Source organism: Syngnathus scovelli, chromosome 3 (assembly GCF_024217435.2).
Source record: "Syngnathus scovelli strain Florida chromosome 3, RoL_Ssco_1.2, whole genome shotgun sequence".
Lineage (NCBI taxonomy): Eukaryota > Metazoa > Chordata > Actinopteri > Syngnathiformes > Syngnathidae > Syngnathus > Syngnathus scovelli.
In genome coordinates, this window is record NC_090849.1 from 20,602,198 (window position 1) to 20,625,065 (window position 22,868).

At 44.5% G+C, this 22,868-nt stretch overlaps 2 protein-coding genes across 9 annotated transcripts in view; one reads left to right on the forward strand and one right to left on the reverse strand.

Moving 5' to 3' along the window:
• The window catches only part of LOC125993954 (lymphocyte antigen 75-like), a 278,014-nt gene that overhangs the window by 121,735 nt on the left and 133,411 nt on the right, over positions 1 to 22,868 (forward strand). The gene's annotated exons all lie outside the window — the stretch shown is intronic.
• si:dkey-215k6.1 (transmembrane protein 132B) overlaps positions 1 to 22,868 on the reverse strand; it is a 75,436-nt gene that overhangs the window by 37,031 nt on the left and 15,537 nt on the right. For all 4 annotated transcript variants that reach the window (XR_007490453.2, XM_049763034.2, XM_049763036.2 and 1 more), the window contains 2 exons: positions 7,367 to 7,782; positions 6,290 to 6,852 (listed from right to left, as the gene is read on the reverse strand). Coding sequence is in view for 3 of the 4 variants with exons in the window: in XM_049763034.2 (XP_049618991.1) it covers positions 6,290 to 6,852; positions 7,367 to 7,782 (979 nt within the window). In the remaining variant the exon portion in view is untranslated. The remainder of the gene's footprint in view (positions 1 to 6,289; positions 6,853 to 7,366; positions 7,783 to 22,868) is intronic.

A 22,868-nucleotide genomic window follows, 5' to 3' on the forward strand; every position in this document is an offset into this window, starting at 1 on the left:
CAAAAACAAGCTATGAAGAGTCTTCTGTATTTCACCAAAAATGAGATTATGGGCAGCTCCTGAGAAAGGGCAGCCGTGAGCCAGAGTAATGCACTAAAGTAGAGACTGTGGATGCTAGCATTAGCATGCTTCAGAAGATGAGAATTGAATATCAGAGAGCCCAATTAGTTTTACCCATGAGGAGATTCAGGGCGGGAGAGAAACGATGAGTTGCATCCAAGCCGAGACTTTGTTGTATCATGCTGACGCTGTAAGCTAAGCTAAGCTAACATCTGCTATATGTGCTTACAAACCAGGAAGACAAGCCTCTCCTATGACATGTGATCCAATCTTTCCATTTGTCGGCATGCGATGTCGTCAAGTGTGGCGTCCCGCCATGCCGGACAGCTTATTAATGTGGCATGCCTCTTATCGCTCTCCACTGGAGAACTCATTACCACATTCTTCTTCTTCTTCTGCTGCTGCTCTAATCTCTGACTAATAGCTCACACACGCACATAGGCACTCTGTAACACACGCAGCTGTACAGCGAGATCAAGCCTCCTTTTTGTCATCTCGGGGGGCCGAAAGTGAACATCTTGCTGACGCTGAGCAGCGGCAACGACAGCGTGACCGGGCGCCTGCTGGGCCAGTAGGAAAAAGAGCAGAAGAGGAAGCACAAGACGACGATTGGCAGGAAAGAACCTGCTCCTGTTTGGAGTGCGGCGAGGCCAAAAGTTGGCAAGCTACAAGTAAATAGTAAACTTACTTTAATGAATTAACCACATCCCTAATCGAGCTAATAGGAGGGAGGGGTGGTGGTAGTGGTGTCCGGGAATCAAACAATGCAAGAAGCAAAATACAGATGGGCATAAATGAGCTTAGTGGCGCCTATAGAAGCGGACAATAGCCACCAGCCATGTTCTTTCAACACAAAAGACGACAGACTGCGTGAAAGGACTTGACGCTTGAATCTAAGATTAGCACGGCAGGGAAAGGCGCTCGTGCTTCATGCCTGTAAACACGTGTTCACTAAAACAAAAGCCGTAGCATCGGCGCATCAAACGCAGAGTTGTCATCTTCCCCCGCTAACACCGTCGTTCCATGCTTTTGCATTGCCTTGATTTTAGCACGCCGCCGCCATTTTACGCGCTTCGTTAGGTACGCCGGCAAAAAGTGAGGATTCCGATACTGCTAGTTTGATTGCCAAAACAAAGAAATCATCCATACAATATCATTTTGCATGTTGGATTGTTGATAGTAGCAAATTAGCCAAGTACAATTACCACACTGTGTGGAATATTATTATCACTGACTGCTCTGTTGATTTCGATCGGTGACATCCGATAAAAGGGCCGAAAATGATGCAGGCGGAAGAAACGCAAAGCGCAACAGCGTTTTTTTCTCTTTTTGTCGTCTGGGTCCATTAGTCCGTCATAACAGCCGAGCTGATGTCCTCGCCGGCCTAATGGGCATATTAGCGCGGCTAATTAGCTTTAACGAACCAGCCGGCGACGGGACTCGAGGTGGTTGCTCGCTCGGTCACATCGGCGAGACGAGCGGCTGCTTCAAATAAGTTTGACTTCAGACGGGAGTGGCACTGGACAGCTTGCAGCCGATTGGTCACGCCGCTCCGCTGCGTCGCGCGAGGCCTCCACCGGTGGTTGCTTTTTGCTTTTGGAAAGCGCGTGTGCTTGTTTGGCGTGCGCTTGAAATGCAAATGCATGGCCGCTTTTGATTGTGTACGCGCCTGGCTGCTTGTTGCACGACAGAGGAGCGCTCCATTTAGACACAGGCACGCCTCTGTGCTCACGTCTTTTTTTTTTGGGCGTCAGGAACTCTGCGGCTGCTTGAAGTCTCTTTACAATTTGCATGTGTGTGTGTGCGTGTGTGTGTGTGTGTCTGTGTGTGCTTTTACTCCGCACTTACCTCAAAGTTACCCCAGGAGCACATACATATATATTTATATATATATATATATATATATAATATAGTATATGACATACATATAGATATCTATCTTTATATATCTATATATCTATATCTATATGTATATCATAGATATATACTATATATATCTATATGTATGTCAGTGTTACATGGGTGCCCCCGTTTTGCCCATTTTTCATTTTTTTGGTCCAAAAAAAAAAAAAAAGACGGCAAGCATAGCAGGGTGACGCAATCTGTTTGGACCTCGGCTCGCCTTTAATTCCCCCGCCGATTAAAGTCCTCTTGAAAGCGCCACAAAGGCCCAAAGCGGATGAATGGAAGTTTGTTCAAAAGCGTGGCGCCATTTCCAAATGTTTTTCCTTTGCTGCAGTTGCCAGCGACACACAAACTGAAGTAACCTCACCGAGATGTAACCGTATGTCCTGAACAGGTTGAATGGAATTTCAAAGCACTTTTGACGATGAGCCACATGCTGCTTCACCAAGCCAAATGGGAATGGGAAGTAATACTTAGCGCTTCCATTATCAATTGTGCTGATGGATCTACTTCCTTATTAGTTGATTCATTCATTTTCCATACGGCTTGATCTTCACTAGGGTCCCTACCCAGCAGTCAGGTTGTCGGGCGGTCAGCAGGGGACACCCTGAACCGGTTAAATATGATTCCGATGGTGTTTACGATATCAAGAGGACATTACGTTTTGTGTCGTGCTGCTTGAATGGAGCCTATGCACAAAGCGTCCCCTCCAGGATGTAAAAAAAACTGCTTACGGCTTTTGCTCATCTCCATCAGCCACGTTTCTATAAGTAGCGCCTTTATCTGCTCGCAGGCTTCCACGTGGTTTTTTTTGCTCTTTTCTTTCCGTTCCATTTCCTCACAATGGCCTTCTTTCCGCTTTAATTCACGGCAGAGACGGGGGGAAAAAAGTAAAACGCAATTCACCAAATCATTTTCTCTCTTTGTGCATCTCCCCGCTTGCTCGGCACAACGGGGAGCCACGACCCAACCCCCCCACCTCCCTGACAAACAACTCGAGGCTTCGGCTCCATCCTTCTTACAATACAGATATATTGGAAACATGAGTAGTTAAACAGATGAAGGAAAAATAAACAGGGATTTTTTTGGGGGGTGTTTACATACTTCCACCAGTGTATAACAGACGGATGGACAAATAGAAATATTTAACATTTGAGTTCCAAAATTCAGCCCCCAGACCCATTTTCACTCAGCGACATTGTATTTAATAGCCATGTCTATGATGAGAAGAACACGTCAAAACTTCTCAGGAAGCTGACAAAGCGGCGACTTTCAGGATTACCACCAAAACAAACTTTGTAAAAATACAGTTGCCAAAGTCTGTTTCTTATAGAAAAAAAACTTTTGGTAACCAGACCAAAAAGACGATATGTGAAAAAGTGTTCTCTACTATCTGGTGTATATGCGGGCTCAGGCAGAAAAGTGAGCATTGATGGATTGAGTGAGTCAAATCAATGGCTGGGGGTGGCTTTGGACAAATAAACGCCAAAGTGGCCACCAGAGGACTCGGCCGCTTCCTGGCAAGTTCATCTCTTCTCTGATCCGGAGGAAAGAAAAAAAAAAATTGACTAAGCTGTACACCTCCCAGTGCTCACAAGTGCACATGCGTATACGCGTAGAATGAAAAGATAAAGCAAGCAAGGCTGAACTAGACTTACACAAAAAAAAAAAAATCATGTGTTTTCTATATGTTCTGTGTTGTTTACAAAAGTTTGTGTATTAATTTCTATCTGAATTTGATTTTTCCAGATCTATTTACATTGTATTTATATTACTGTTGTGCTTTTTTTTTTCTTCTGTACTAAAAAAATATTTTCAGTTTTGTACTGCATTTTCTGCATGCACATTTCTGTCTTTTGCATATTTTCTTTTTTGTGGGGTAATGCTACATATTTTGCAATACAAATTCATGTAACAGTATATTCTATATTGTCTTGATTTTTCATATGCTTAATTGTTTTCCATTTGTATCTATTTTTATTTTATTAATTTTCTTTTTCAGTAAAAAAAAAATTCAGCATAAACCATTGGTATATTATTACAAGTAAGACTGTTTGCATGTGTTATCATAAAAAGTGATACAAACAACAATCTGAGATTTTTTTTTTTTTTTGGTTGTGTGTCTTTCATGGCCAATCCATGGCCAGCTTCCAGGCCGGCTCCGGCGTGCTACTCCATCTCCTCAGCAGTTTAGCATAATCACATCCCCATCGCTGTGATGGAGCACACTTAGGCCTGATTAGGGCACACACAGACACACACACACACACACACGCGTGCACACACGCATGTGCGCACCAACGCTGGGCTCCACTTAAGCTTGATAACATGTCTGACTGCGTTTCTAGCATGTCCGATTATCTACTTGTGTAGCCCGAGCATAATTGTGAGGGAAGTGCCAAAAGCACCAGCGCAAGGAAAGCCACCGCTGGGCCAGATGCCGAGGCTGGATCGCAAGGACAACATCGTGAGGCCCTTCGGTCTGATCCAAGAGGAGACTGAGGGCAAAGTGGAGACTGCGGCCAAGCGTCTGGTGTTAAGGCACAAAAAAACAAGCCGAGGCTAAGCCAAGGCGAGCATTTGTGCTGAGGTTTACTACTTAAAAGTGACTAAATGAAAATGAGGCCAAAGTGCAGCAAATTGAAAAATGAGGAGATTGAAATGTTTTATTGTTTTAAGCTGCAATAAACAAAATATACGTAGTTAATAATTAAATTAAATTAACCAAAAATTAGTGTTGGCCCCAAAAAAGCAGGAAATTGACACTTATTTACAAATATCAGTTTCCATTTATTTTCAATATTTTTGTCAATTTTCACATACTTTCCAAATATTTTGCTTATATTATATACTTTTTTTTTTTTTTACAGATTTGTTTATCCTTCTGAATTTCTCGGTGAATTTCCCCCTGGTAAATATTGCATTCATGTTTTCTGTATATGTTTAACTGTATTTGTTGTTTTTGTAGCTGTTTTTTTTTTGTCCTGCAATTCTTTTTGTGTTTTTAAAAACAATATCTGAATTATTGTTGTTTGCAAACTTTTTAGTCTGTCATTTGCACATTGCACATTTTTGCAATTGTTTGCATTTTGTCAATATTTTTTTACGTTTTTCTGTATTTTCAATACTTCTTTTTCAAATCATACATTATGTATTTTTGCATGTCTTTGAAAGGAGCCCATATAAAAAGTACTGATTCCCCTTGGATAATGACGTTGACCTCCCGTGACACAAGCAGAACCTTTCAGATGAGGAACCACTAAAATTATGCAAAAAAAAAAAAAAAAGTCCCGCATCAGTTCATTGTTATGGAAATGCTCTTTGGATGTTTGTTTGCACACACGTCATTTGTCACACCGAGAGCGGCCGAGACGAACACCAGGCAGACGTAAACGCTGCCAGGAGTGCAGGAGTGGATTATTTTCAGCCGGCCAAGCCAGAATACATTTGTTTTTCGGGATAATGGCGGGCGGGAAGCTCGCGTCGAGCCCTCAAAAGCACACCTGACAACCAATTTTCCAAAGCTTCCATGTGAGGCTGCTTTTTTTTTTTCTTTTACAAAGCTGCACCCTTTCCCAAGGTGAGTTTACGTACACAAAAACAGAAAGCAGATTCGCGGCATGTGCATGTCAGGCCAATAGTTGGCGATTCACTTATACACATGTATACACACACACACACACACACCGATTTTGGTCACAGTAGTTTTCTTGTCGACACCGTGGCTTGTGTCCAAGGGCTGCCCACTGATTGGTCGACAAACCGCAGCCAACCGCCACACCGCTTGGCGGCTTTGCGCTGTTGGAGATGCCTTTTAAAATGTTTACATTGTCCTGTTTTTATCGTAAACGTTCCTCTGTCAACGTCTCCCTCGCCTACGTCTTCTTTTCTGTTTTCCCGCTCTCCCGGCATGCCCCATGCATATTCATGAGCGTGTTATTTGCATTGCTGGCTCCTGAAAAGAGGCTGAGTACACAAAGGTGACAGCCATCAAGCTCAGGAGGCGGCGGCGGCGGCGGCAGCGTTGAGCGATGACAGAAAAAAGGTGGATGGGGGACTCAAGGAACGAAGTCAAAACAACAGGAGGGGGGGGGGGTAAAAAAGCTAGCAGAGATGGAGGATTTGCATTCCTTCCTCAGGTTGACCTGAATGACCCTTAAAATTATGTGTTTTTTGTCTGCCTGACTTTTTTGTGGGTCTACTCATGATAGATATAGCCACGACATTTCATGTTGCTGAGTAAAACTGTGAGGGATGACTTTTCAAACAATTCAAAAATGCCTAAAGATTCTGAACATACAGAATGGAGGCCTTGCAAGCGTACCTTAGGACGAACTGCTCAGCATGTGACTCCGTCTTCATGTAGACAGCGAACGCCACCGTCTTCCCCAGCCGGACGGGGCTGGGAGGCACTAGGACGTCCACATTGTGGTCCAGAGTCAGCATCTCCCCTTTGGGTGCCACCGGGCCCACGCTCATGCTCACTGAGCCGGCTTTCTGCATGTCCTGAAGTCCTCCTTCCACCAGGGGGCTCCACGGGCTCAGAACTCCGAGAGGCCCAGTGTTCACATTCGGACTCTTCCACGGTTCATTCACAATAGAAGGGCATTCCAGTCCGGCTCCCTCCACTGGTATAATGGAGTAGTACACATCCAGAGAGGGCAGTGCCCCCTCCGCCGGTCGTCGTTTGGCCTGCAGAGGTATGAACCAGGCGGGGGGGATTTCCAAGCGGACCACGCAGATGCCCGAAGGCCCCAGCAGCCGGCAGCCGGCAGAAGGGGCCGCCTCGCTGGGGTCCCGCACCGCCAAGGCTCGGATGCACGGGAGGAGGCCCGGAGGAGGCGGGTCGGGCTCGTCCCAACGGCGACCCACCAAGTAAAAAAGAACCTGAAATGCAAATGGAGAAACATATTTGAAAACATCACAGACACTGTAACCTGATCTGAAAGTGACTAGGAATATCAGTGTGATGTCTTGTTAGCCAAGTGTCTTGTAAACACGTTTCAAATTTGGCAATAATCGGGAAAACTGATTTGAGGAACTCTCGGATACGAGTAGGATGACCCCAAAATGGAAAAATGACAATGGCAGACTTTCTGTGTCTTTTCAAACAGTGATCCTTTAGACTTTTTTGTGGGTCTACATACTTAGCAGGCGTAGCGTCTTAATTTTCGTAGGTCATGATTGCGTACTAAATTTCTAAAAATGCAGTCTAAAATGGACACTCCAAAGCAAAATGGCTGCTTCTTTCCAAGCATAGCTCCTGGAGACATTTTTTGATGGGTCTACTCATGAGTGACACAGCTACAAAAAGTCCTCTTACTAAACAAAAAAAGGCTTTACGGGCTGAACATCTGTCTACAAAAAAGCCCTCAAAGTGTCCAGGTATGAAAAGCGATACCTGTATCCAAGGTTGGGTGGACCCCACTTTGGGCACTACCACGTGGCCCTTCACCTTCCAGTTGAGGGTGACGTGGCTGGCGGCGGGCAGCGGACTGGCCAGCGGCCCCTGCAGCAACTCCAGAGGGATCTGCTGCTCGGCGCTCAGGTTGCCGTAGCCGCACGCTACGGCGGGCAGGGCATGCGGCGCCGCCACGCCCGCATCCAGCCGATGGAGTAGGAAGGGCTCGGTGCGCGACGCCAGGCTCCCGTTGCGCATCACGTCCCGGTTGGCGTCGCGCAGGAAGAAGGCCTGATCGACGCCGCTCAGCTGGCACCGCACCGGCAGATAAGTCGACAGCGAGGCCGAGAAATGAGGCTGGGCAGAGTCCGGTGTTGCCTGACCGGGACCGGATGATCCGGAGTGACCGCCACATACTGAAAGAAGAAGCAAACCAGGTCAGTGATCTGTGGGAGGGGGGTTTCAAACAGTCGGGCATCTTCTCAAGGACAAATTGCAACTAAATAGTATTTCTTGCCGGGATGGCTTTCATGAGTAGCCACAAAGAAAATACAACTCAAGAAGCCAAGCCTGAAAAGGCCCAAAGTGCCATTTTTCTTTGAGGCTGCCAATTTAGGTCAAGTCCAATTTTTTTTTACACGTCAAACCAAAAGAGACATCTCCAGATACTCTTCCAAAAAGGTTTTTCAAAATGAAGGTGCTGAAATTAGGTTCGTGTAGCAAAATCAAAATTGGTGGTCATACCGAACTTCAGCGGTTCCATAACCCAATGTCTGAACAGACACAGGAAGTCGGCCATTTTGGTTTCAAACACTGTGCTAACAAACGTAGCTGTACCAACCATTGTAGCTAATTTGAGCTTTTTGGAAGTAGCTCTGCTACAGTATGTCTTGGCCCCATTTTGTTTGGTTATTGTCAGTATAATGCAAAAACGTCAGATTCCCAGAACCCGTCTCTCGGTGTTGACTGGGGAGTAAAGACAAGAAACATACCATTTCAATGCCGCACTGGGTAAAATTGTCATTGTTTGATTTGTTTAAGCTTGCCGTGGAATAATACATGACTTTGCATATATTGCGCCATTTAGCCACGGCGAGACACATTTCCGGGGAACTCTTGACATTTGGACACGAGCGTTATCGGATGTGGGCGGCGTCGGGCGGGGCACTAACTCGGGCGTGGAGCGCTAACTCTGGCGTGGGGCGCTATCTCTGGCGTGGGGTGCTATCTCTGGCGTGGGGTGTTAACTCTGGCACGGGGTGCTAGCTCTGGCGCGGTGCACAAGCTCTGGAGGCGGGGCGCTAACTCGGACGTAGGGCGCTAACTCTGACGCGTGGCTTTTTCCATGCCCAATTCCAAAAGGATTTACAGCAGCGTGCAGCCAAAATGACACACAGTGCTCCCGCACAATATATTCCCGTGCACTTTATGATCCAATTCCAGCAGTATTTACGATACAATTCAGGGAGGTTGCGAGGGAGGATTACTGCGGCTTTTTCTGGCCTATTTCTTATCAAAAGAAGACAAGGTGACGGCGTTCCGCCAGGAGAGCAACTTTGGTTCTTTCCTTGACTATCCTCATTAAATTGGGCGTGTGTATTCCATACTGCGGTTCATTCCTGCTCGATGACATTGAACTCGTTTATGGCAGACACTGCTGCTTTGTATTTTTCAGCTCAGATGGTTAGTTGACACAAGGTTCAACAGTGTCTCAAAAAAATGACAAATGATTCACATTGCTCACTCTATTTTATTCTTTTTGATCTTAAAATACATTTCAAACCCCCTTTCATGTATGAAACAATACGCTGTAGAGAATTATTTACTGTGACTTCTGAGTTATCTTCAAAACGATCACCATTTGTTTCCATCCATATTTTTAGCGTTTGGTTTGGATGGCAAAAAAAAAATGTGTTTGAATAAAAACAATTACACAAAGTTCTCTAGACCAACCAACGTCAAATTGGGAAGAAATGTTGACGTAAGTGTAGCCACAAAAGAAAAGCTAAACGCCAACAAAAGGAAGTCGGCCATTTTGGCTCGAAGTAGAAGGTGAATTCCCGGCCTTGATATCATTATTGGTCTAAACGAGCACAGAATCAGTGATTATTGAATTTAATTCAAAATTATCCTTGAATACATCCATTCACAGATATTCTGGATGGTGAAAGCTGTTGTAGCGGTTGCCCATTCAAGTCATCCGCGCACGTATCGCAGCGGCAGCGGGTCATCTGTGCTGGAGCCAATGACGGCTCTTAACGCCAGCTTGCAAAGCTGTGACATCAGGCAGAGCGCCACGCGTTGAGGTGACACCAATCTGCTCCTCTATGCACTCAAAAGTCCCAAAAATATCAACTAAGTCATTCAATGCCAGCGTTTGTGGAAAAAGTTGGGATTGTCGGCGCTAGCTTGCGTTAGCTCGTGCGTGAGGCGCTAATGCTCCCATCCAAGGGTCACGGCGAAGCCAGTGTGTGCGTGTGTGTGTGTCAGCTGCTCTCATTCCCTGCACGGGAGTATGACATATGCTTCATGAAATTGCCGGCGACACACACACACGCACGCCGCCGCGCACACGCACGTACACACCCGCGGTTACACCTCCCAAGGTTTGGGTTTGAAGCAGCCGTTTTTGGGTGATGCTGGCTGTTTCCCGGAGTCCTTCAAAGACAAACTTGGATACTACGCGGATGGTTTGGAAAGCCAGGATTGGCAAAACTTCATTTTGTTTTGAAACAGCCCTTTTAGTTTCAGTTTCCGTTTGAGTACAGGAACAGGAAATTTGCTAGTACTCTGTCATAGGCAGACTGACAAAAAGCCTCAAGAAATTGGAAAATATATAGGAATTTAGCCATTTTGCTAGGGGTCCTATCAGGGGTTTTTGGTAAACTCCAGGGGCCTGGGTAGGGACAAAAGAAAAAAAAAAAGAAGAAAAAAGGATTTTTCACTTTGTATCATGAAATCTGGTAGGCGTGTCTAACATGAGGAGAGCCACAAAAAAATAAATAAATACCCATGCCTCAAAACACTTTGTGCACTGACATGTACTATTTTGGTCCAAAAGGTCCATCCATAGGTCATTTTGGCCATCTCAGGGTTCCTTCAAGGCCAAAACTGTCCTGGCGTTTTTATCGAGTTGTTCCCAAATTTGAAGCACGTATACCAGACAGACTCCTTGAGTGTCATTTGCATTCAGACGCGCTGGATGTCATAAAAAAACATTAGAATCTTCTCCCGGCCTGTTTCTCATCTGATGCTTTCTCAACGTCAATACAATCCCCCCCCCCTCCCCACCCGTGCACCATTCAAGCCCGTGCACCCACCCCGCGCCGCTCTGAGGTATCACTGCTATTATATTATTATTATTATTTGTGTGTGTGTGTGTTGCGTTGGAATGGCTTGCCCCAGACAGCGCCGCGCTGTCCCACCCTCATTATATTTTCACACCCGGCTACACTGGCACGTTGCAAAGGAAGCATGCGCACACACACACGCATACACACACACACACGTATGAGTGTACATATGTGTTGGCAGTTTGGATCCACCAGTGCGGAAATGTGTCCTTATTTTGGGGCATTTTGAAACAAATGGCTGCTCACAATTTGTAACGGGTTCTATGAGCTTCCATTTTCTTTCTTTTGTTTTTCAATTTTTGACTTCATTTCATAATTTCACCTTCTTTGTTCAGGTCACCCACACACGCACACAAATAACCCAAACAACAAAAACGCAATCATTCTCCAATTCTAATCAGCACCAAAGCAAACAAATGAAAGGATTCTTCGTTTACACGTCGACACGTTTTCTTTTTGCGTTGCTGTATCCTGGATGGGCGGGAAACTTCATGACCAAGAGCGGATTTTTCCATCTTGGTTCGCTGGCTGTCTAGCAACATCTAGTTTTGTTGTTTTTTATTATCCTGTTGGATGAAGAAAGTTCTTAGAATCTGAGTAGAAGAATCATCCTGAATGTCCCTTCCCTAAGGTGGATGATTGGTTTGGATGCACAAGATGGCGTCTGCTGCATTGCGCGTAGTTTCCCGCCAAACAAGCGCGCCCCCCCACCAAACAAGCCCCCCTACACCCACCCACGAAAAACAGGGGGAAAAAATGGAGCGCAAGGACAGTGACAGATGGTGGCTGTTGATTGTTGACATGCAAAGACAAGAAATAAAATCAATAAATATCATATTCCTTCTGGGTTTTTTTCCCCAGTACTATCCATCCATCCGTTATCTGAACTGCTTTATTCTCACAAGGGTTGCGGGTTTGCTGTGTGTGTGTGTGTGTGTGTGTGTGTGTGTGTGTGTAAGAACCAAACATACATCCCCTGATGCTTGCTTGTGTTTGCGTATTGTAAAAGAACCAAGCGTCAATATTTAACCAACACGGCATCGAGTATCACTTTCTGCTTCCTCTCACTATCGGCTGCTTTTGTGTGTGCGTGTGTATCCTTGGAAAATGGAACAGAATGGACATTTGTGTGTGTGTGTATGTGTGTGTGTTGGGGGGGTGGAGAAGAATGGCAGATGGGCCTCATCGTATCTGTACATCTGGCTGTGTTCCTGTCCAATTTTCCACGCGTGCACGCACACACAACCTTGCGACACTCTCCCTATCTATCTAATGAGATCCATTTAACAACATTTTTATCAGTCTTTGATCTACATTGACTTCAATTCAGACGCTTGGTTGGGATTTGGTGCCAACTTCAGGAAAACCCAATATAACCGCCCCCCCAAAAAAATCTTACTAAAATTATTGTATTGAAGGTTTCTTTGAATTAAAAGTGTTTGGTTGTGGCGGATTCTGCAAAAATGTAAAATGATACTGTCCAGCTAAGGGGTATAACCCCCCCCCCAAAACGTGCCCTACTAGAGCGAGAAGAATGACGCAGCCCAAAGCATCACCTTGGCCGAGAAAATGAGAGTTTGCGCTGCGCTCACAAGGCCCGATGAAAAGATCCATCGTGACCCAATGTTCTTTGGAAGAATGACGGCCATTGATCACGCAGATGGCGCGCCGTCTGCAAAACCTCCAACCACCACGGTGGCGGCGGCGGCGGCGGCTCAGCCGTTCCACGTGAGAGGAAAGGAAAAACGATCATAGAGCGACGGAGAGAAGGATGGACTTTCTATTTCCGAGCCTGACATTTATCAGGGGGGTTATTTTGGCCCTCTCCTTTGCCGTCCCCTTCCGCTCTTTATGCTCTCGACTCACGTGCAAGATGGCAAAGCGCTCAAAGAGGAAGCTAAACGTTGACAGGACGGCACTCGACGCATACATTTAGCAAAGCTAGCTAGCTAAATGTATGCTTAGCGATGCCTAGCTACTATGCCGGCATTGCAAAAATGCTGAATTCGACTTTGTTAACAACACTCTTCTCTGAATTCAAAATGAAAGGTCCATGCCAGGGGCGTGGGAAAGCAACTGTTTTTAATTTCTCAATTGAATTTGGACATTTTCAAATCAAAACAAAGGATGCGTGTGGGGAAGCAGTGTCCTCCAAGAAACGCGTGAAATCAAGTCCTCTGTGTCGGACGGGAAGAACGTGTATTTTCCCCCCTTTACGAAAATGAACATTTCTTTGATAAGTTCCATTTCGGCTCAAAACAAAGCCAGCATGTCCGAGCCCAGTCGTTCATGTTGCTCTACCTTGCTGTGTTCACACTACAGTTGTTGATTGATGCGCCTGTCAGTGGGTCAGTGCGCTCACATTTCCCCAGACACGGTGCGGCGAGCTACACACGCACACACAAACAGCTTTGCGGTGTGGCCCGGCATGTGTGCGAGGTGTCATCAGCCATCACGCCGGCCATCACGACGACCAAATGTCCAAAAGCGCAGATGAATGGAGAACATGGCGCTTTGGTTGGCTATATTTTTTGTCTTTGTCGCAACTTGGGTTCAATAAGGCAGGCATAGATAGCCACGCCTTACAATTTGTCAACAAATGACCTAAACTTCCCGTGATTTGTCGGGCATGACTTTTTTTGGGTTCCTGTACATGTGACAGACGTGCTTCCCAAAATGTCACGCTGCAACATCAGCCAGGGTGATTTTTGGAAACGTGTTCAGTGAGACGCTCCGGCGACGTGATTTGGGCCCCGGGTTTGGGGGGGGGTGTAATAAATCGAGCCAACAGTGTCTCGGGCTCAGCAAACTCGGCAGCCGACGCAGCAGCTCGAGAGAGAACCTCTCAAGCTGAGCAGAGTGGGTCAGGCCCGAGATCGCCTGGCTGGCTGTGAATCACATGGAAGCCCCACCAAAAAAAAAAAAAAACACCCAGCGTTCATCTACACTGGCGAGAGCCAACTTGTAAAATAAAAAAATAAGTACAAACAAGATTTTAAATATCTGCTTGGCAAATTGTGACATACAATAACACGCGGCCCGTCTAAGCGCATGTCACTTCAAATGTCATGTTCTCATCTTTGCTCAAATACGTCAGTTTGCCGCATTTGATGGATAAAATTACACGGGCAATAGTGTTTCCACTGCAGGTAGCAGTAAGGTGCATTAAAGCGCAGCCCGTCTAAATGACATAAAATGTCGTCTGAGCCCAACCCGTCCATTCCATTGACAAATCACGCCGCGGAAGACAATCGTGTCCCGTTACAGCGTTAACGCAGATTCAATGCAGCCCGTCTAAGCGTCATTTAAAATGCCATCTTAGCTAAGCATGTCTGTTTGACTTGTTTGATTGACAAAAACACAAAAAATTCATTTGCTTGACAAACCATCATTTAGTAAGCAATATTGATCCCTTCCATTTTTGCAAGTCTTACATCTTTTTGAAATACATCCACTTGATTGAAACGGATGTGTTGAATTGGAACACGCAGCCCATCTAAGCAGGGAACTCTATTTGCTTCACAAGTGCTAATCATGTCCTTTTGGGTAGCGTATTTGCTAAAGAACACAGAGGACATGGCATTGACTGGCTGACATTTGCCCCGACAACACCAATCATACCCGATCAATCCTAACCTTTAAAAAATCTGCAACATTGATTTAAAGATTTTACATTTAGCCTGGGAGAAAAAAAAAAAAGAAAAAGATCGCAATGACATCTGTGACCCAAGGGTGATCTTAACACATGAGGTGTGAGCTAACACGTCACATTAGCCATGGCGTGTTGTGATTTGTTTGCCTCCCTTCAAGCGTCGCGGCGACTAAACAGAAATGACGGGACGCACTTATAATTAGTCTGCTGAGTGACAGAGTGAGGAAAAAAAAAGTTGGATGTGTGATGGAGTTCAGCTCAACTTCTTTAAATGGAAGTTACACTCTGGAAATATCAACTGTGCAACAACAACGTTTATTCTCCGTCACTTGTTGCTAGGCAGAATTAATACAAGGTCCCCGAAAATAAGTTTCAATTAAATTCAACCCTCCATCGAATATTAAATAAGCAGCATTAGCATGCACGCTTAAGTCTGACACTATGGATTTAAAAAAAAAAAAAAATCAATCACTACTTTTGCATGCATTGTATAGGTGGGGTGTTTCCAAAGCAGCAGCAGAGGTTATGATTTGTATTCTACACACAGTCATTGATACACAGCTATGAGTATGCAAGTGTGTGATTCTGTGTGTGCGTGAGAGCGCACTCTCACGTGCGACTAATCCCTCAAAAATGGCCAGGACGTGACGACAGGCAGCGCCGATGTTGATGGATGCGTTCAACCACGGCGGGAGCGTTAATTAGCGTCAGTGAGTCCCTAAAGAGATGCCATGATGTGACGCCATTTGTCTTTTATGAAAACAAAAAAAAAAAACATTTTAAAAAATGGAAATTAGCACTCTTGTTTTGTTGTTGTTTAAAGTCTCACACGAGAGCACACTGATAAGTTATCCTGAGTTGGATAATTCTGCTGCCAGAGCTTGTTTAAGATAATTGCTGGAAATTTGCTAGGCAGGCATGAGCAAGCAAGAGTAGACCAACAAAAGTCATGACCTCCCAAACCGTACAGGAAATCTGTACAACCATTTCACTTTTAGTTTTCAAAGTTCTTAAAGACAAACTCCACCTTGGGAGATTTTTGAAAGGCTGTTTCAGTTTGCAAAATCTTCATCCGTTTTGCTTTCAAAGTCATTGAGTCATTTTGGCCACTCGCAAAGGGTCCCTCAAAGACAAACTTTTGAAAGTTTTTTTTTGCCTCCTCAAAACCACATAGATCAAACAGACAAACTACGGCAAATTAAAAAAAACAAAGGGGGTTATCCTGGGGAAAGCGGCAAAATGTGATGATTCGCCGTAAAACGCTAAGCTCCAATAAGTCATATGACACCATTTCCCAGCGGTCTTGAGCACAGCATAGATAGCAACTTCTCGACAATTTTCAGGCAAGTTACAGGGGAAATCACTGGTGTGTCTTTGCTGCACTGGCTTGTAAGTAAGTGGAAGGCAGGTGAGCATCTCTACTTTAAAAAAAAAAAAAAAAAAGTGCACAGGTCTGGCTTTGTGCTCATTAAACTTCATTAGCGGGACAGTCAGTGCTTACGCAGAACTGCGTGTGTGTGAAAGATGGGGTGCCACTTGGATTTTAGAGTAGTCAGCACATGCGCTCACATAACGGCTGTTAAAAATACACGTGTGTGCCTTTAAACGGGGCGGGGTGGTGCGAGGATGCGAGGTTGCCATGGTAACAAAGCGCCCCACCTTTTACAATCGATACAGAGAGATAAACTATAACAAAAAAAAAAAAAAGATTGTCCTGCCAATCCCAATTTCTATTTTGAAGACATTTCAATGTATGAAATATATTTTACAGTTAATACAGAGCCAGAAAGTCTTTTTTTTAAATTCTTCACAAAATCAAGCAAATCGATGACTTCTTAAAATAGTAAACAACAAGCTAACTGACTAGCTAGCTAACCAAACAAGCGTGAAGTAGCCTGATGGTTTCCGAGTGCCCGCGCGTGGAATTAACAGCAAAGATGGCGGCCTCTCCGAAGCTTGGGCATTGACCGCAACTCGGCTGTCCTCCGCCGACCTCATCTTGTCATTCTTTCACTCGCACCTCACATCTCCTGTGCGTGTGCATATCGCCTGAGTCACACCTCCAGTTCCTCGCTGTGTGTCTCTCCCCACGCGTAATCCAAGCCTATCTGGCAACAACACGCCGGTAATCCAACCTTTGCTCCACACACGTAAGAATAGAAAAAGGAACCTATTGAAGGGACTGGTGGATATTGAGGAGTTGTAATGAGCTCTCGGGGGGGTGAAAAAAAAAAAAAAAAGCTTGATGTCATTTGGATGACCGCCAAACACTCGAGCGACCAATTTTCATGAAGAAATTAGATGCAATCAACACGTTCTTGCCTTTGAAATAAATACTTGCGTCATCCACAAACAGCCCGTAGACGGATCAAATTGTCATATTTGTTGAAATCGCAATTTCTTCATATTGGGGGACATTTTTGGAAACGGCTGCCTCGATTGGCCGCTCACCAGTTTTTTTTCACCAAAACTAAACGCTACTCAAATGCATCCACTGCTAGGAGAACGAGTTTTGTGAAACCTTCACCTTTTTTACACACACGTTCGTATATTCATTAGAAAAACATTGGTTTATTTTATTCGTTACTTAAATATATTATAACTGAACTATTGTTTGAAATAATTTTAATGAACCCATCTTGGGGATGCTCATGCTAAATACTAGCATGCTAACATATTCTGCTTAACTTCACTTCATGTGACACGCCATATTGCGTCGATCGTCCTCAATACATTTATTTTTGTTCATGAAACGAGCGCGACTCTGACTTCATTTGATCTTTGACGCCAAACTCAGAAGAGCAGAGACACACACACACACAGGCGAGACTGAATTATTGAGTGAGGCCTGGAGAAAAGGACGCTTAGCGTTTATTTCCATGAAATGATTTGACGCCCGTTATTTCACTCTTTTGTTCCAAATCAAATGTGCTTTCTTAAAAGTAGACCTCCCTGCGGTTTTTTTTGACAGAAAGAAAGAAAGAAAATTGCTCGCATGTCAAACTGACTTTGGATCAGTGTGATTTTTGAGGGGGTGGCCTCCTGCACTGTTGATATTGGCCGTCCTCTATACTGCTAATACACACACACACACACACAAGCACACACACAGTTGCTGACCTGGCAAATGAGGGTTGGCAGGACAAACAAGTCATCAGATGGAAAGTTTGCGGACCACTGTGAGGTCGTACGTAGTTTTGCCAAAATCAAAAAAATTATTTCCAAGCAAAAACATCCTTCAACTTTATTGCAGGGAGCAGATTGAAGCGGATAGATTACAGGAAAAGTATACGAGTAATCAATTGATAAATAGATTTTGACCGCTATTTTTATTGTCAAGTTTGCCTTTTACACATGTATTTACCCCCAAAAATCCAAAGAAAAAAATACAGAATTTCCACTGCAAAAAAAATAAATGTATCATTTAAATTTGGTGTCCCGGAAAACTATTTCATGCGGGAATAAAAATGGTACACATGAATTCATGTGTGCAATTCTCGGAAAAGTGTCAAATTGCAATGGGCTCATCTCTCGAGTGAAAGATCTTTGGGTGCCAAAACACACGCTGACACGCTCATAAAAGCAAAAATGGCCGCCCACTACGACATGTGTGCGCGCGCGCGTGATAACTTGTTTGCAGTGTCGCCTCAATAATTCACCAGCTTCTTTTCGCCCCGAGGCGGAGTGCCTTGCGTTGTTCGGAACAACTTATGTCTTTCAACCACACGCAGCGCAGAGCAGAGCAGAGCAGAGCAGAGAGAACTTTAAATGGAAGTTCCAATTGCATGTTTTTGTGCTGCCGTATCGCAGAAATCCCAAATTGGGTAATCTGATTGGATGGTCGCAAGTCCCATCATTCGTAGATGATATGACATCATCACTTTTTTTTGGTGGGGGGGAGGGTTGTTTTTTGTGGACTTGCTTTGGGTCAGCTGTTTCCAGGGCTGAACTTCTTTTGACACTTTATTGCAGGTAGGTACAAAGATGTAGTTGTGTGTATCTGTGCATACGTGTGTGTGTGTGTCACACATCTCTTCAGGCTTAATTACAAGCGAGGAGCAAACGTGACAGGCGGTGACCTAATCCTTCATTCATGCAGCATATTTTTTTTACAACTCCAAATAAAATGAATGCGTGTGCGCATGCGCTTATACGGCTTCTTGAAATTGTATCGTCAGTGCGTCGCTTTAATTGTGCAGAGTGACACATCTATTACCCCGGCGTCATTATCAACATCAAGCAGCCTTTCGCACACACACACGCACACACACACACACAGCGTGATTAAAATTGTGCATGTGCGTACGTGCAGTTATGAGCAAGTATTAAAGCTGCCACTCGGCTTTCAAGGCGCTCGCTAATATGCTTTTGAAAAGACTCCCCACCACACACACACACACACACACGCACACACACAAACACAACAAATAAGGCCAGTGACTGTCGTTAGCCACACTTCCCCTCGTTATCTTTCCCTATAATTGCTCAGCTGGATCTATTTATAGACACACACACACACAAACACGTGCAATGTATGCATCGAGAGGACCGTGCTGAGATGTAAAGATACGGCCACAGCAGGGCGAGAAGATGCCGAGATACAGTGATGCTAAACTGGCGTGACGCAGAGGTGCAACGCCATTGACATGCCACCGGGCCGTGATACCGAGACGAAAGAGCCCCTGATACAAAGGTGCCTTGACAAATGCGGCCAAACGCCGAGAATGCCATTAAGATGCTGAAATATGAAGATGCGGAGACACAAGGTAAGCTACGAGGATGCTGAAATTCGAAAGAGACGCCGAGACTCAAAGAGAAATAAAGGTGCCGAGATGCTCGGATGCTAAGATTGCTAATAGAGATGCTGAAATGTTGAGATCGTGAGATGACCTGAAGCTGCACTCGTATACTGAGACACAAAAATAAATACGCAGCGTTTCAAAGAAGTTAAAGGAGGCCCAACGATGCAAAGATGCTAACAAACGGAAAAGATACAAACACGTGTCAGTTCTGAGATTCCGAGATACGAAAGTCGCAAGTTTCACACCGACGCTCTCCAAGCGGGTCAAAGTGCCACGCACTGGCCCAGCTCTGTCAGGGAATAAACAAAGAAATATTTCGTTCGACAAGAGCGCTAGGGCGGCCGTGTACATTGGCAGATTATGTTCACGGCAAATGTGTTCTTTCTTTGGCCACCTGGGGTCAGTATAATACAGACATATGCTTGAGGTAAAGTAGACGTTCACAATTGTTCAATTGTAAAATAAATATCACTCCCTCTTTGCAGAGGATAAAGAATACATGACGTTTGTGAAACATCGCCTGTGCTCAAATTTCAGTTATACATATCATAGTTTCGAAGCTAATTTTTTGAGGTTGTCTTGGGCGCTTTGCATTGTCTTAAGCAAAATGGAGTTTGCTCAGGAAAAGCTATGTGGTTGTTCTAGTACTCAAAATGAAACTCACTTTGTTCATGAACTTCAACTGGGAGTCTACTGAATGACGGCTTGTATCTGAAAAAATGTCAAAAACATCGTAAACCGGATCACGCGCATCTCACCACGCGTTAGCCGCACGCAAACGGAAGCTAATCCAAGGATTTTGTCCTTTAGCAAGTTAGTTTCCCTCCCGCCCGTTGAGGGAAACCCGGCGCGGCGCCACTTAACTTCCGCGCCGTTTGAAGCGCTCGGCTGAGAGCGTGCACAAAGCGTGCAAGCAGCCATTGATCAGAACGCCGAGCAATCAAAGACAGAATTGGAGGAAGGCAATCGATCAAAGAGGCTCCATCGCATGGAGCGGGAAAAGCTGTTTATTTAAAAAAAAAAAGAAGAGGCTTTTTATCAAACTCGACAGCCACACACACGCACACACACACACACACACACACACACAGCGATTGAAGCAAAACAAACACACACACACACACACAGCAGGGCTTTGACAGGATGGTGCCCACGCAGCCAAAACACAGACATGCCGACACACAAGCTGCAAAGGGAGGCGGAGGTGGGAAAACCAGGACGGGAGAAACAAAATAAAAATGAAAAAAAATACATAAAAAAGCGACGACGAACGAAGATTCTACATTTAGGAGCAGGGAAAAAAAATGTCTTAAATAACCTCATGGAACGTTTGATTGATCTCTAGGTTCTTGGTTGTTATTTTATTTTTATTTTTAAAAAGGTCACTTGACAAAATATCACACTTATTATTATCGTTATAAAAATTGAGTTAAACAATTTGATGATAAACAAAAGTTTTGATTCCAAAAACAAAGTCAAAGTTATTTGTTTTGTTTTTTGAAATCAAAAATTCAATTATTAAATCCGAAAAAAGAACATTTGTCAATACAAAACTGGAATAAAAAATTGACAGGTATTTGATGTGACTGAATTAAATCAATTTGGAGTTGAGATGAGCTCACTTCCTCTTTTGTAAAACTGCAAACGGCGTTGTGATTATATTTTCTGCAAGGAAATCAGGTTACAAAAGCCAATCAGCATAAACACAAAGTTCTCCCGTCAATCACAACCACAAAAGTGGAAAAGTAGAGCAGTGAGGAGGAGAAGCGACAAATTTATTATTGTTGAGGAAAAAAAAAAAAGAAAGATAGCTGCTGCTTCTCTGCTAACAAGGAGTCGTTGCCGGGCGCACACGCTTTCAAACCACTTCCTGTGAACTAGTCGCCGTCTTATTTTTATCGCATATGATGCCAACAACTTTTGCCGACACTTTGCGGCGGAAAAGTTCAGCCGGAGTTGAAGGGGTGGCGGCAGCAGCAGCAGCAACAACGGACGAATAAGATCAGAATTAACAAGCAAAAAAAAAAAAAAAAAAATGGCCTTACATGAAATGAGACGCTTTGATGTGTCATTATTGTTACTACGACGATGGCGGATGCTTTCCGAGTTTGCCGGGCTGTGGGTGGGTGCGCGGTTGTGGGAAAAAAATCGTCCACTTTTTCTGCGCAAATTAAAATCATGCTTCGTTGAATGTTTCACGTGGCAAATTGTCATTTGGCCACACTGGCAGGTGCGAGCGAGCAAGCTAGCATTTGGCAAAGTGACGGAGCAGAAGCGGCGTCAGATGTTGTTTTTCAGGAACATCCTCCCCCTTCTTTGTTCCCTTTCGCCGCTCGGGGAGGCGAAAGCGCCGGCAAGCCAAAGAGCCGGCCCGTTGCCACAATAACGTGAGGAAATGAGAGTCAATGAAGAAGAGGCGGCCAGACAGCCACCAAAGGAAATGAGGAAGAAATGAAGAGAGCCAGGAGCTTTGATAAGGGACAACGCAGCCCGGCAGGTGCAAGAAGCTTTTCTTTCATCTTCCTCCACGTCTTCATCCTCATCTCCCTCGCCCACTAGCTGCAAAAATGCCAAACGTGACACTCCACCCGCAATTTGTTTCGCCGTACTGCAATAAACTCCAGGATGAGGTAATGCTTGCACGAAAGAGGCGAAATTGCGATAAGATGTCTTCTGGCTTCTATACCTGACTTGGACTGTAACATCGTGCCCACAAAAAAAATCACAAAATCATGGATTTCCACCAAAACCAAAAAAAACAGATCATGAATTAAAAAAAAAAATGATAATGACGAAAATGATACATGCTAATTTTTGCTAGCACGTCTATGATGTTTTCCATCATAGTTTAGCATCAAGCTAAAGGAATTTGGGAGTATTGATGAGCCATATGCTACTTACAAAGATGAACTTTATACATTTCTTTATCGAAGAGAAAAGGACAGGACAAAATATATATTTGTAATCAACATTCTTTTCTATTTGGTGAGTCACTTTTACAGGAAGGTCAAAGGGAGGTCACAGGAAAGCAAGATGGGCAGCGAGGCACCCTTAATTGCAACCGACTCATTTTTCTTCTCATGTCTTTCACGTCTAACGTGTTGCGTCTGCACGCACACTGGGATGTTGGCGAGTGTGTGCGCGTGCGCACGTGTACGTGCGTACATACATGCACAGCTGTCGAGGAGGGGATGAGGACTAACGATACCAATGTATCATTGTGTGTGTGTGTGTGTGTGTGTCTGTGTGTGTGTGTGTGTGTGTGTGTGCCTACGTCCCGTCTGACAGAGAAGTTCCCTAATTGTGGATAAAATATGGCAGCGCACAGTTGGCCAACTCATCACTAATAAAAAAATAAATAAAAATACACACCAACCACGTGTGTGTACGCACAAACACCACACACACACACACACAAAGTATTAATCCGTGTGTAAATGGTGAGCGCACACGTCCAACAGATTTTTAACATTGTTAATGACAAATCTAAAAGAAAAAAGTAGTCAATATTACTTTGCTTTCTGAATAAAAAAAAGAAAGAAATTTAGATTTAACATTTCTGTTTCGTTTACAACAAAGAAAATCTGATTTTGTGTTTTGGCATTTTGCTTCCTTACGAGAATGTCTGACATCCCGCTGCAAACAAGGCAAACGAGTGCGTGCGTGAATGTGAGAGAGAGAGAGAGAGACAGAGA